The sequence below is a fragment of the Leptodactylus fuscus genome, chromosome 4, assembly GCF_031893055.1.
Source record: "Leptodactylus fuscus isolate aLepFus1 chromosome 4, aLepFus1.hap2, whole genome shotgun sequence".
NCBI lineage: Eukaryota > Metazoa > Chordata > Amphibia > Anura > Leptodactylidae > Leptodactylus > Leptodactylus fuscus.
Window position 1 is genome coordinate 133,928,903 of NC_134268.1, and position 12,746 is coordinate 133,941,648.

Genomic DNA, 12,746 nt, shown 5'->3' on the forward strand with positions numbered 1-12,746 from the left:
ATCATTGATTTATGTCCCCAAATGGGTTTCTGCACTGCAGAATTAGTAACGCATAAAAAAAATTAATATAAATGAGGTATCACCATAATCGTACTGACCCAAAGAATAAATATACGCTGCACAGCAAAAAAAATGCCAGAATCGCTTTTTTTTAAAAAAAAAATCTACCAAGAAAGAGTTAATAAAATTTATTCTATAAGTTATAGGCACCCAAAAATGATGTCATTACAAAATACATCTCATCTCGCAAAAAACAAGCCCTTATATGGCCACATCACCAGAAAATTAAGAAAAATATAGCATCTAGCAAAGTGAAGACAAAACCCCGCCAAATCACCAAATATTTAGAACACAACTGGCTGCAGCAGGAAGGGAATATATAAGCTGTGTGAGATTATCAAGGGACACCCCAGATTTAGAATTTACAAGGGAAAAAACACCAGAAGTGACCCCCAGCTTGACCCCCCCCCCCCCTCGATCATAGGAGCCAATGGGGATATGGTAGGGAATTTGGTGTTTGCAATGTACTCCGCACAGCTTATATATTCACTCCTCACCATCCGCTGTACATTCATGTCTGGGATACTAATGCTCACTACACCCCCTGATAAATTCTTTGAGGCGTGTAGTTTCCAAAACGGAGTCACTTTTGGGGGTTTCCATTGTAGAACTACTTTAGGTGCTCTGCAAATGCGACATGGCACCTGAAAACTATTCCAGCAAAATCTGCCATCCAAAACTCAAATAGCGCTCTTTCAAGCCCCCTCATGTACCCATACAGCAGATTACTACCACATATGGGGTATTGCAGCATTCATGAGTAATTGTTTAACAAACTATGGGGTACATTTTCTCCTTTAACCCCTTGTGAAAATGAAAACTTTGGGGATAAAGTGACATTTCAGTAATTTTTCACTTACACATCCCAAAGTTAGTAAAATCTGTGAAACGTCTATAGGGTCAAAATGCTGCTCACTATACCCCTTGATGAATTCTGTGAGGGGTGTAGTTTCCAAAATGGGGTCACTTTTGGGGGATTCTCATTGTTTTGGTACTTTAGGAGCTCTGCAAATGAGACATGGCACCTGAAAACTATTCCAGCACAATCTGCTTTTCAAATGTCAAGTGTCGCTCCTTCTCTTCTCTTCCATGCACTGCCGTGTGCCCAAACACCAGTTTACACCCACATGTGGGGTATTTCTGTGCCTGGGAGAAATTGCATGATAAACTGTCAGATGCATTTTCTCCTTTAACCCTTTGTGAATGTGTTATTTTTAGGGCTAAATTAAAGTATTAGCGAAAAAAAATTAAATGTCTAAATTTCACCTCCATATTTTTTTTTTTTAATTACTGTGAAATGCTTAAATAAACTTCCCAAATGCTGTTTTGAATTATTTGAAGGGTTCAGTTTTGAAAATGAGGTGATTTAAGGGGGGTTTCTAATATATAGGCCTTTATAATCTCCATCAAAACTGAAGGGGTTCCTAAAAAATTAGTTTAGGGAATTTTCTTGTAAATCTAGAAAATCTCTGTTACACTTGTAAGCCTTCTAATGTCCGAAATAAATTAAAGAACGGTTAAAAGATGATGACAGTATAAAGCAGAGATATGGTATATAATATTTATCAATGTATTTGGTTAATATGACTATCTGTTTGAAAGCCAGAGCATTTCACATTTTGAAATTTACTATTTTTTTTAAATAAATAAGCACAAAAATATTGATTCGTGTTTTCCACTAACATGAAGTATAATGTGTCATTAAAAAACAATTTCAAACTTACTAAGAGTAAGTTAAAGTACAATCTGCTCTGCTCAAGGCCCGAGGCCTAGAAGTTACAAGCCACCGCCAGAAGAAGAGGCTGAAGAGGATGCTCCTGTCAAAGATAGAGGTGGCGCTGGAGAGAGTTCTCTCGCAGCACTGGGGATGCCCCCCAGTGCTGTTTGAGCTAATTTGCATAACGACAAGAACGGGATTGTAGGCGAACGGCAGCACGGAGAAGACGAAAGATAGTAGATGAATAGCCCTTCTTAAGGCTATTCCAACATGGTACCTAAAAAAAATAGTGTGTGAATGATAGGATCCCTTTAACAGCTATAATTATTTTTTTTTGAAAAAAAAAAATGCAATTACCTTCCAGCTTCCTGCAGCTAAGTTTTGTAATGCTCCAGCTGCGCCTTCAAGGGTATCTGGGTTAGAACACTCAGAGAGAAGTGTGAGGTAGGGTTTGACTATTGAAGGATGCCATAGCATTTGGATTCCTTTTGGTGGATCTGCACAATCAGGAAACGGCCCGACTCCATCCCACTGGTAAGAAATATAAAAATATGTCACAAGTCATTCACTAAAATCCATGAAAGATAATAAGCAAGCAAATAATGGGGGGAATTTATCAAGAACGCCTTTCACAACACCAGTTTAAATGCATTTACCCACTGATTCTGGTCTCTGAATAACTCAGCAACACTTCCATGGACCAGAGTAGAATTCTACGCCAATCAGAAACTATGGAATAGTAAATTTGTTGGGTTGCAAACTGACCATCAAGGTCTCCTCCCTGCTCCATTTGCATAAATAAATGCCAGGATAATCTGACATATTCAGACGCAGTATGTCTCTGTTGTGCACCAGCCACAAATGTCATAATTAAATAGGAAGTGAAAGAGAGGCATAAATTATCAAATCATAAATAGTAAAGAAAATATTGAATAAAAGTTAATGTTTATTACATTAATTTAAATACTATATTTATATATAGTATTTAAAGAGGCAGTGCAGGGAAGAAAAAAATAAAAATGATCTACCGTATTTACTCGAGTATAAGCCAAATTTTTCAGCACAGTTTTTGTGCTGAAAAAGCCCCCCTCGGCTTATACTCGAGTCAAGCAAAAAGAAAAATAATTTTTTTTTTTTTGGGGGGGGGGAGGGGAGTTTATGACCAGCCGCAAAAGTAATGTATAGAATCTAAAAGTAGAAAATTACTGTGAAACACATACACATTAGGTATCCCTGTGTCTGAAAGTGACCGATCTACTGAATATAGGGGATCTGCAGTGCACCTGTTCCGTCGGTAAGGGGTTAATAGGAGCCAGGCTGAATTCCAAGTTGGGGGAAAAAAAAAACAGTCCTCACGCACAGGGAAGGTGCAGTGAGACAACCAAAACACCCCTTCCCCTTCCCCAGCATCTACTGCACCCAAAAACTCTTACCATTTTAACTTTTGAAGTTTTCCAGCAGCTGCTACATCCCCCCCCTCGGCTTATACTCGAGACAATAAGTTTTCCCAGTTTTTTGTGGTAAAATTAGGGGCCTCGGCTTATATTCGGGTCAGCTTATACTCGAGTATATACGGTACTTACTAAAACACCAATAGTGGGTGAAAAATGTGTGTACGGTATATTGAAACACACTGATTCTGTGTAACTTTGACAAGAAAGGGAATGTACAAAAAACAATAAACACACACCACTATGTCTCCAAAATTGGTTACTTTGTAGTCATCTGTAGCAGATTACAATGTGCCACAAACCTCAAGCGATATACACAAGTTATGTCACTGAATACATTAAAATGTGTCTGCTGCCATGCCTATTATGCACTTCAGTTAGCAATGCATTTTAGGATTTGACACAAGTAATTGAATATGATTTAAAAATTGTTTTGAATGCTAAATCTGCTAACTCTGCATAGTTTTTTTTTTTTTTGGTTGACGCTCTTTTTTAAAAAAGGCGCAAATAATAAATCTGGTGATCAAAAGTCCTGCATGTCCTTGCAGGTCCTATAGTACTGTAGTACAACTGTAGTACAACTATATTGCAGTCTATAGGAGTTTTGCTACGTTACTACTGAAGCTGGTCATAGACTAGTAACAAAGGTGGTACAGGACTGGCATGGGGACTAGTACGGGGGGAATTTTCTTACTCTGGGGGGCAGGGTCCTGGACCGCAATCAGAACTCATTAGTTCCAGTTCTCCACTGTACATTACATTACATCTGTAGCAGAGTAGCCAAAATCTCTAAAAATGCAGCATCCATCATACTATTACGGCGGAAGTCAGGAAGTGTGAATAATGCTTTAGTTTTATTGTATGGTTTGTTACAGAATAAAGCATTTTTATTTGGAAAATGTGTGTGGTTTGTGTTTTTAGTTAATTTTTATTTTTAAGTCCCACTATGGGACATAGACAAACGATCATGTAATTCCCCAGGTTTTCAAAATAGATAGGTCTATGCATGTCATTCTAGTGTTGTTAGTCATGCATGCTAGATAGAATACAGTACAGATTTCACTGTTGCCTCAGTGAAAGAACGAGGAACATCGCTTAGGCTGGCCATAGGATTTGCTTCTGCTTCTCAGTGAAGAAGCCCAGCATGTGCACTATTATGCATAACAGTAAAAGTTAGACCGCTTGATACAGACTCCATATAGTAATTAGATGACCCCCTCACCATTCAGTCTTGCTCTTTCCTTCAACAATACGTTACTCAAAAATGCACATTGCCATTTGTAGTTACCGCATGACACCTGCCGCTCTTTGCATGCATGGCATATCTCACTTGCACAGCAGACAGGAGCTGCAGCAGTGGCGTGTCCCTTCAGTTCTCTCAGGAGGCTCCCCTTTCACTGGCTGCCCTCTGCCCACCAATGAAAGGAAAGAAGTGAGATCAGGAGGCGGAGCTTATCACTACACAGCTCCAGGACTCTGCCTGCAGTGAGATCTCCTGCTGTGTGTATCCTGCACACAAAAGAAGGAGCAGAGAAAGATCCGAGCAAAGTGGAGTAACTAAACTGTAATGCACATGACCAGACTTTTTATCCACAATTGTGGATAATATTGTGGACTATTATATTTTAAAGGACTCATACACACGGCCGTTGTTTTTGCGTACGTCTGTCTGGGCCAAAATTGATGAGCTGAAAATTATGGAGCAGATCCTATATGTGTCGTATACCTGTCCTATATGTAACTGCATTTGCAGCCCTGTCAATTCATTTTTCATGTATAAGTCAGTGAAAACTACATCCGTGCCATTTTTTGTGCGGGAGGATTTAGGCCAGGTTCACACAGGGTTTTTTTGGACCGGAATTTGACCCGGAGGCCGCCTCAGATTGCGGTCCAAAAGCCGGCTAGCCGAGACTGGATGCCAGTGCAGTGCACCGGCATCCAGTTGCAGCATTCGGCTCCGGATTAGGCCCAAATGAATGCCGCTCTTGGCACGCGTGGCATATCTCACTGGCACGGCAGACAGGAGCTGCAGCAGCGGGGCAGATGTCTGTGGCTGAATGAGAATCCACCTGAAGAAAGGTGGATTGATTTCAATGGGAGGCGGTGTTTTCAGCCAATCCGGATCAAAAAACCCCGTCTGAACCCGACCTAAGGAGTGTAGCACACAACCGTGTTTCACGGTCTGTATATCAGCCAAATTTACTGGCTTGAACTTCATGCTCAGAGTGGGACTCCTGGCAGTATACTCATCTATGATGCTAGGACTCCCTGCCTCCCAGTAACATTCTGCCTCGTATCAATTACAGTGCGGGACAGTATGTCACTGGTTGTGTGCTGCTCCCCTAAAGCTGAGGCCCCATGTTGTGGGGAGTTGCATTTTTGTTGCACATTTTGCCAAAGTCAAGAATGGCTATAAAAAAATATGGGAAATATCTAGGAACCTTCTTATATGTCTCCCTTCTGCTCAATCCACCCCTGGCATCGGTTCAGAAGAACGCAGCAAAGTCTGCAACAACAAAAAAAGCTGCATTTCTGCAATGTGGGGCCTCAGCGTTAGGGAGCCTGCACACGGAGTTTACGCTCGCTCATTCTGAACGTAAAACTCGTTCAGAGTGAGCGGCGTAAAAAAACAGATCTCATTGATTTGAATGGGTGCTGGCATACACGTGCTCCCCATTGAAATCAATGGGAGGCTTTTTTACCTATTACTTTCAATGTGATACGCGCGTATGCTGGGACCCATTCAAGTCAATGGGATCTGTTTTTTACGCCGCTCACTCTGAACGAGTTTTACGTTCAGAATGAGCGAGCGTAAACTCTTACAGAAAAGTGAAGGTACTGGCAGCTGGGGAATAGATGCAGAATCCAGGTACATTGTGTGTCTCCCCCTACAGGTGTTACCTCACTCTGCTACCAGGCACATACATTTACTACTAACTGCGGGCTACACATTTACTTATATTACTTGTAATGGAAAAGTACATGTGCACATATGTGGCTGGAGCGCAGTATGACAGCACCTCTGTGTTTCGATTCGTGCTATATGACTTTAGTATAGGGGTCGTCAGCCTTACAATTTTTGTCCGGCACTCCGAGTACCTCATCTTTGATTTCTTAATTCAAATCGACACGCCGCACAAAAAAGGTTGCCTACCCCTGCTCTAGGCTATAATTGAGTCTTATTCAAAAATCTAGTGTATACACAATTGCACTGACTATACTATTCTCTATGTCTAGGTAGATTCCAGATATGCTGATTGCTACAAATTCATAAACTTTCAAAAAATAATTTACTATGATCCACAAGCCCTGTACTAAACTGACGTATAAAAGTAGGAAAATAGTCAACTCGTCTTTTGCATACAGTTAAAAGTTAAACAGCATTGCTCACCTGATCTAAAGATTTCTTTTTCTTCTTCTTTTTCCCCCAGCATCCTGAACTTTCAGTATCTTTGCTATTTGTCTCACCACAAAGCAATCCGTCAAGTTCATCTGTTCCAATTTGCTGTCCCTGAGAAGTCTCTGCAGCTAGTCGATAGGAAAGGTTTCTCAGAATGCACACACAGTTTTCAATGGTCTTAAGAGAAAAAAAAAGAGAATTATATCCATCCTATAAGAGAATACTGTATTCTTTCAGAAATATATGGGTCACAAAGAATATTTTTTAAAAAACATAGAAATCATCAGTCTTTTTGTCTGGCTTGTCATTGTTCCTAGGACATGGAATGTAATTGCAGTTTAAAAAAAAACTATTTTCTGCTTTTACTGTCATCCAAAAACATATTTCAAACAAAAGAGCTGTCAACTTTATCATTTTCCAATCGATTATATTTTAAATAGAAAAAAGGGTCAGCATAAAAAAATAAATAAATAAATAAATAAAAATAAAAGAAGTCATATTCATGTCCACTTGGGTCCCTCCTGCTTTTTGCATCCATGTCCCTCTTAACATACAGAAAGTGTCTACCCAGTTAATAGTCACATTAATTGACTGATCTGACATTTCCTGTTCAAAATAGGTCTAGAAAGTACAGACTGTTGAGGAACAAGCAAGCATCAGAGTGGGAGCAGATTTGGATCATCAGAAGTCTGTATGATTTCTTATGCCATTCTGAACCCTTTTTTTATAATAGGTTTGGGCATCCTCTTAAAATAACACATGCCAACTAAACATGCAATAAAACTTGAAGGATTCACATTTAGTTCCAATTTCTTCACTCAAAAAAATGCTAGCATTGTCCATCTTTCTGGAGGTTTTTCCATACCCATTATACTTTATTTTCATCCTCAATGATTATAATCAATCTCCTTCATGCATTAAATGTTTTTGGACAAGGTCCAATGTGGCATAAACACCACAGAAAAAAATGCTGTGTGTTACAGCGAATCCCATTCACACATTGTCGAAAAATAGGTACAGTAGATGTGCTGCAATTTTCTGGAAACGCTTGCGGTTTCCCCATAGGTGTAATTGAAACAAAAAGTCTGCAGAGGAAACCTATACCTAAACTAATGCGTTGCTACTGCGATTTTTCCCATAGCACTTTTTTGCTGTGGCTTACAACATGGGGTCTTAGCCTTAAAAAGGTTTTCCCACCAAAGTGAGTTATCCTGTATCCATTGGAGACTTTTGTCCCATTTTGAATTGAGCTTTGGTTGGGCAATGTGAGCATCGCTCCATTAATTTCAATGAAAACAATGGAAATAGCCAGCATAGCTATCTCCAGCACACCCTATGAAATGAATGTAGTGATGCATAAATTGCCCAACCACCTCTCCATTTAGAACCAGGGAAGAAAGTCTCCTGTTGTCCGGATTAGTGAGAGTCTATTGCAGGACATTTCCATACACTCTGAACACACACTGCCTTTATAAACCAGATTATTTGTACACTTATGTAAATCTTGTTTTTGATTTTTGTCATTTCAATAAGGTCATTAACCCAAAACTCTTAGGCCAAGGCCCCATGTGGAATTTTACAGTCTAGCAGATTCCATCCACACATTGCAGAAAAATATACACAGCAGAATTGCTGCAATCTCCAAAACCTTTGTGTTGGGGTGCTTATAAGTATAACGGAAGCAGAAAGTTCACAAAGGAAACCTCTGTGAACTTTCTGTGAAAAGCGCTGCAGGAAAAACGTGTCTCTTTTCGCCACGGTTTTTCCGGCAGCATTTTTTTGATGTACCCTGCTAAGTGTGGCTTTAGCCTTACATTACGTGGCCATCAGTATGTGTTTCAGCAAGAAATACAGTTCAAACATTTGTGCAATGGCTCTGTGAGTCACTGTGATGTTGAAGGTGGACCTTCAAGTGATGATGTCATATGTAGTATAACAATTTTGATATTTGTGATAAATTTGTAGTTGTTGGACTGGTGAACATGCAAATGGATCTGTATTCCATCTCAATGTAGCATAGGCTAGCACAGTTTAGAAAAAGGAATTCCAGCAATAGTTAGAGGACTAGAAGAATATGGAGAATCAAGCGATTACACAGGCAGATTAGTGCTGGAATTGAATAGGATAGAATCGTAGACAGTAGAGTGGGTAAATCTGTGCTTCTTCTCCTGCTGAGGCTAGGTTTAAACTAGCATTCGGGTCCACATGAGGATCTGAAAGACAGAGACCCTGTCCGCTTAAAACACCATTACATGCGGAAACCCACAGACTCCACGGTTTCCCATGGGTTTTATACTGAAACCAGCGGAGAGAAAAGTCCTTCCTTGGGTAATATACAGTTTACAGTTACATATACAGTTTATAACCGTTTCTTGTGATCATACACAGTGTGAAAGAGAATTGTTGTTAATCTGAAAGGAATATTAGTTTCTCTGTATGCACAAATATACCTGCAGTACAGCCTTCACAAGTGAAAGAAAAGCAAACAAATTCAGCTGTTTTTGCATTTTTTTTGTCTTTTTTTTATTCTTTTCACCCAATATACAGCCTAGCCTGCACTGATCTACAATGTACAGTGTGATGAAGCATTCTTAATTTGAAAAAAATATTCATTGCTTAAGCATTTTTTCTGTATGTGCAAGTGTGCATATATACTTACACTGTAGGGCAGCCTCTGCTAATCTAACAAAAGAATCTCTGTTATTTCATTTTTTGGTATGTTTATCCAATATACAGTCTAGCCTGTGTAATCAGAAAAACAAAAATCTTATATAATATAAACTGATTGACACAGTTCTAGTGATCTAGCCTAATTCTCCCTACTTCTGATAAGAGAGATGTTCCTCATAGCCCAATACTTCCTCTTCTTCCTCATTTTTTGATGAATTGGATGAGAATTCACAGTGTTTTTTTATGTAAAGAGGTAGTGGTGGAAGACATGTTGAGTGTTGGTGGAGATAGTAGTGGCAGGGAGTCTTCTGCTGGCAGTAGTGCCGATAGTGGGAAATCTGTTAGGAATTGCGAGGGCACACTGGAATCAGATTGCCATGATGAGTCATAAAAAGTGAGGAAACTGATATGGAATCCGATGATGATTCAATTACAGATTAGACCTGGCAACCAGTTCAGGGTGATAAGGTAACACAGGAAGAGGGAGGTGGCAGCTGCAGTAGTTTCACCTGACATACAGCCCCAAGATACAAAAGACCAGCTTTAGGTCTAAAGCAAGTTTGGGTGGTGGTGGCACTGGCAGACATGTTTCTAGTGCCACCACTAACCTACTACTGTTCACACATGTTTTAAATAATAACCTTTTGAAAAAGCATATTCCAGAAGTGCTATGGAGTGTTAATGGGAGTACATAGGTAGGCCACAACCATTCTCCACCTAGCACGTGGTGGTTATCGTCACATTATCATTCATTATCATCATCTCTATCTGTTTCTCCTCCTCCTCCTTCAGGCAATCTGACCATGCAGCTAATCTGCAAGTTTATCTCTCACTTGCAGTGTAGTTTTCCGAGAGATTGCAGTGCACAGTCTCCATGGAAAATACAAAGCTGTCATTATTTCTCAAGGAAAGATGTCCCTGACTGATGGCCATGTGGGCCTCTACTTGTAAATGTCCATGTGGGGAAAGGTGTATGCCACCATCAGTACATGGAGCATCGGGGCAAGCATCAATATATTAGTTGTCATAGCCCACTGGGTGAAAATTTTCGGTATCGGGGGCCACAGTATTTAAATGCAGCAATACACGATGCTTTCTAGCACTGACAACACCTCACAGGTGCAGGGCAGGCACAGTTTCAACACCAAGCGACATGAAAGTAGATTCTGAAGTACTCTTCTGTCTGCATGTTACATGCGAACGCCGCGTGGAAAGCACACGGATCCCATTTTAGTCTATGGGGTTTGTGTACTTTCATAAACTCGCCGCTTGTCAATGTGTTCGATAGTCTGTTTAGGGGGGTCCCGATGCGGATTACGAAGATGTGAACCAGGCCTAAGAACTGAAAGGAATTGCTCCAATGAATCTGATGCCCACATGTATAACACTGGTGTACCAAGGATAACATACTTAACAACATTACATGTTGATATAAACTCCTGTTTATATACAGTCAGAAACAGAAGTGAAGAAGTGCTGTTTGGTTTTTGGAGCACAGATTTAGACAATTTGTTTTTTTGGTCATGATGCCACTCAAAAATAAAAAAAAACTTAGTATAATAACTAAAGATCTGACATTTCACAGTACCACGAGCTGGGCATGACATATCGGGCACTGAAGTATCATATATCTATTAACATTTCAATTTTCATTTTGCACCATCTACCACGCATTTCTTTTTGTAAACTATTTATTGGGTCAAAATACTCATTACATTCTTTGATAAATTCTATGAGGGGGTATAGTCTCCAAAATGGAGTCACGTTTTGGGGGGTTTCATTGTATTGGTAGTTTAGGGGCTCTGTAAGTAAGACTTGGCACCAAAAAGATACTCCAGCAAAATATGCCCTGCAAAAGCGAAAAAACGCATGTAAAAATGTCACTGCCTGATAGACCTCTCACTTGGTGATTATTCTTGGTTCTTTGTAGCCATATGATATATACTATGGTCTTATGGGAATATATATTGCTTTTTGCAGACACTCTATTCATTACCTATTTCTTATTGTGTTACCCTGTACTACAAATACCACCTTGGTGTTTACTGATACTATTATCTCTTTGATTTCCCACAAGATTTGTATTTGTATAAGATGTTGCTATTTGTATTTGTATGTTTTTTATATTTAGATACTAAGAAACTTGAATAGTTTTATACTATTAGAGTGTGGACGTTTCTTCTATTTATTGCAATATCAAGACTTGGAGAACACCTTTAAGCCTAGTGCTCATTGCTTACCATTCCAATATTGATGACCTCTCCTAAAAAGCACTAGGCAAGCGCAAAAGACCACTACAAAAATCAAACAAACTAGCATTACATAATTCCCTATTAATTATCATGTAACACATGAATGCAGCACTTTTTGCTGCAAAAATAGTGCCAACATTTCAATGAAAATGTACTGTTTTTGCAAATGGCTAAGTGTAAATCCACTTTTAAGTTAAGATTAACGTGGTGTTCCAAAGCAAAAAAGTGATACGGGAAAAGCCATGGCGGCAACGCATCACAGTTCTTTGCACAGAAAGTACTCAGAGGTTTCCTCTTCAGACTTACTGCTTCAATTACACTTATAGAGAAACCGCCAGCGTTTCTGTAGGTATAATTGACATGCTGCGATGTCCACACCGCGTATTTTACCATAAAGTGAGCATTGGATTAAATCTACATAAGGAGAATCTGCACCTGTCTAGAACCACAACAGCTCCCACTATAAACCAATAAAAATTCTCAGTAGAGTAAGCCCTTAAGGGTCCTCGTAGTGAGCCACAGTCAAAAAACGTTGTGTGAAAAAAACATGGCGGAAACTCATCATTTTCAAAGTCCGCAGAGTTTTCCTCTGCAGACTTTCTGATACAATTATACTTATATGGATAATTCCAACGTTTCCATAGGTATACTTGACATGCTGCAATTTACAAAAATGTGTTGGCTTCTCAAAATTCCTTCCACTTTGCAGGTACTGTAAAACACTGCAGCATTTACACTACATGAAGCCTAAAAAATATGTTGGGGCAAATTTACTAAGTGTTGTACACTGGTTTTCTGATGTACAAGGCATAAAAGTCACAAGCATATACTCATCCTTATCGGAGGGTGCATGACAGTCTTCATAAATCTGCCCCAATGTACTTTTGCAAATGCAAATGGAAACTCAAGCAATTTTCACATTGGAAATTTTAATTTTATAATTAGTTTATTTTAAATAGTTGTACATTAAAACAAACACACCTTACTATCTATTTCACTGCTTCCTAGGGCATACTGGATGACATACAGCAAAGCATCAGTCAGTCCATCACACTCTCTCATTCTCCTGCGTGCCTCCTCTCCAGCAGAGCTCACATTCCTGCAAAATAAATGAAGAGTTAAAAAGAACAGAATGTGTCAGACTAAATAATGGTTATTGTGTAAGGGGGCGTTCACACTACCGTCAGTGTCCGACA

General features: G+C 39.5%; 1 protein-coding gene across 5 annotated transcripts in view; it reads right to left on the reverse strand.

The window, feature by feature from the left end:
- CTNND2 (catenin delta 2) overlaps positions 1-12,746 on the reverse strand; it is a 368,350-nt gene that overhangs the window by 76,246 nt on the left and 279,358 nt on the right. For all 5 annotated transcript variants that reach the window (XM_075271079.1, XM_075271077.1, XM_075271078.1 and 2 more), the window contains exons 13-15: positions 12,532-12,649; positions 6,620-6,805; positions 2,135-2,308 (exon numbers count right to left, since the gene is read on the reverse strand). In XM_075271079.1, the coding sequence (XP_075127180.1) occupies positions 2,135-2,308; positions 6,620-6,805; positions 12,532-12,649 (478 nt within the window). The remainder of the gene's footprint in view (positions 1-2,134; positions 2,309-6,619; positions 6,806-12,531; positions 12,650-12,746) is intronic.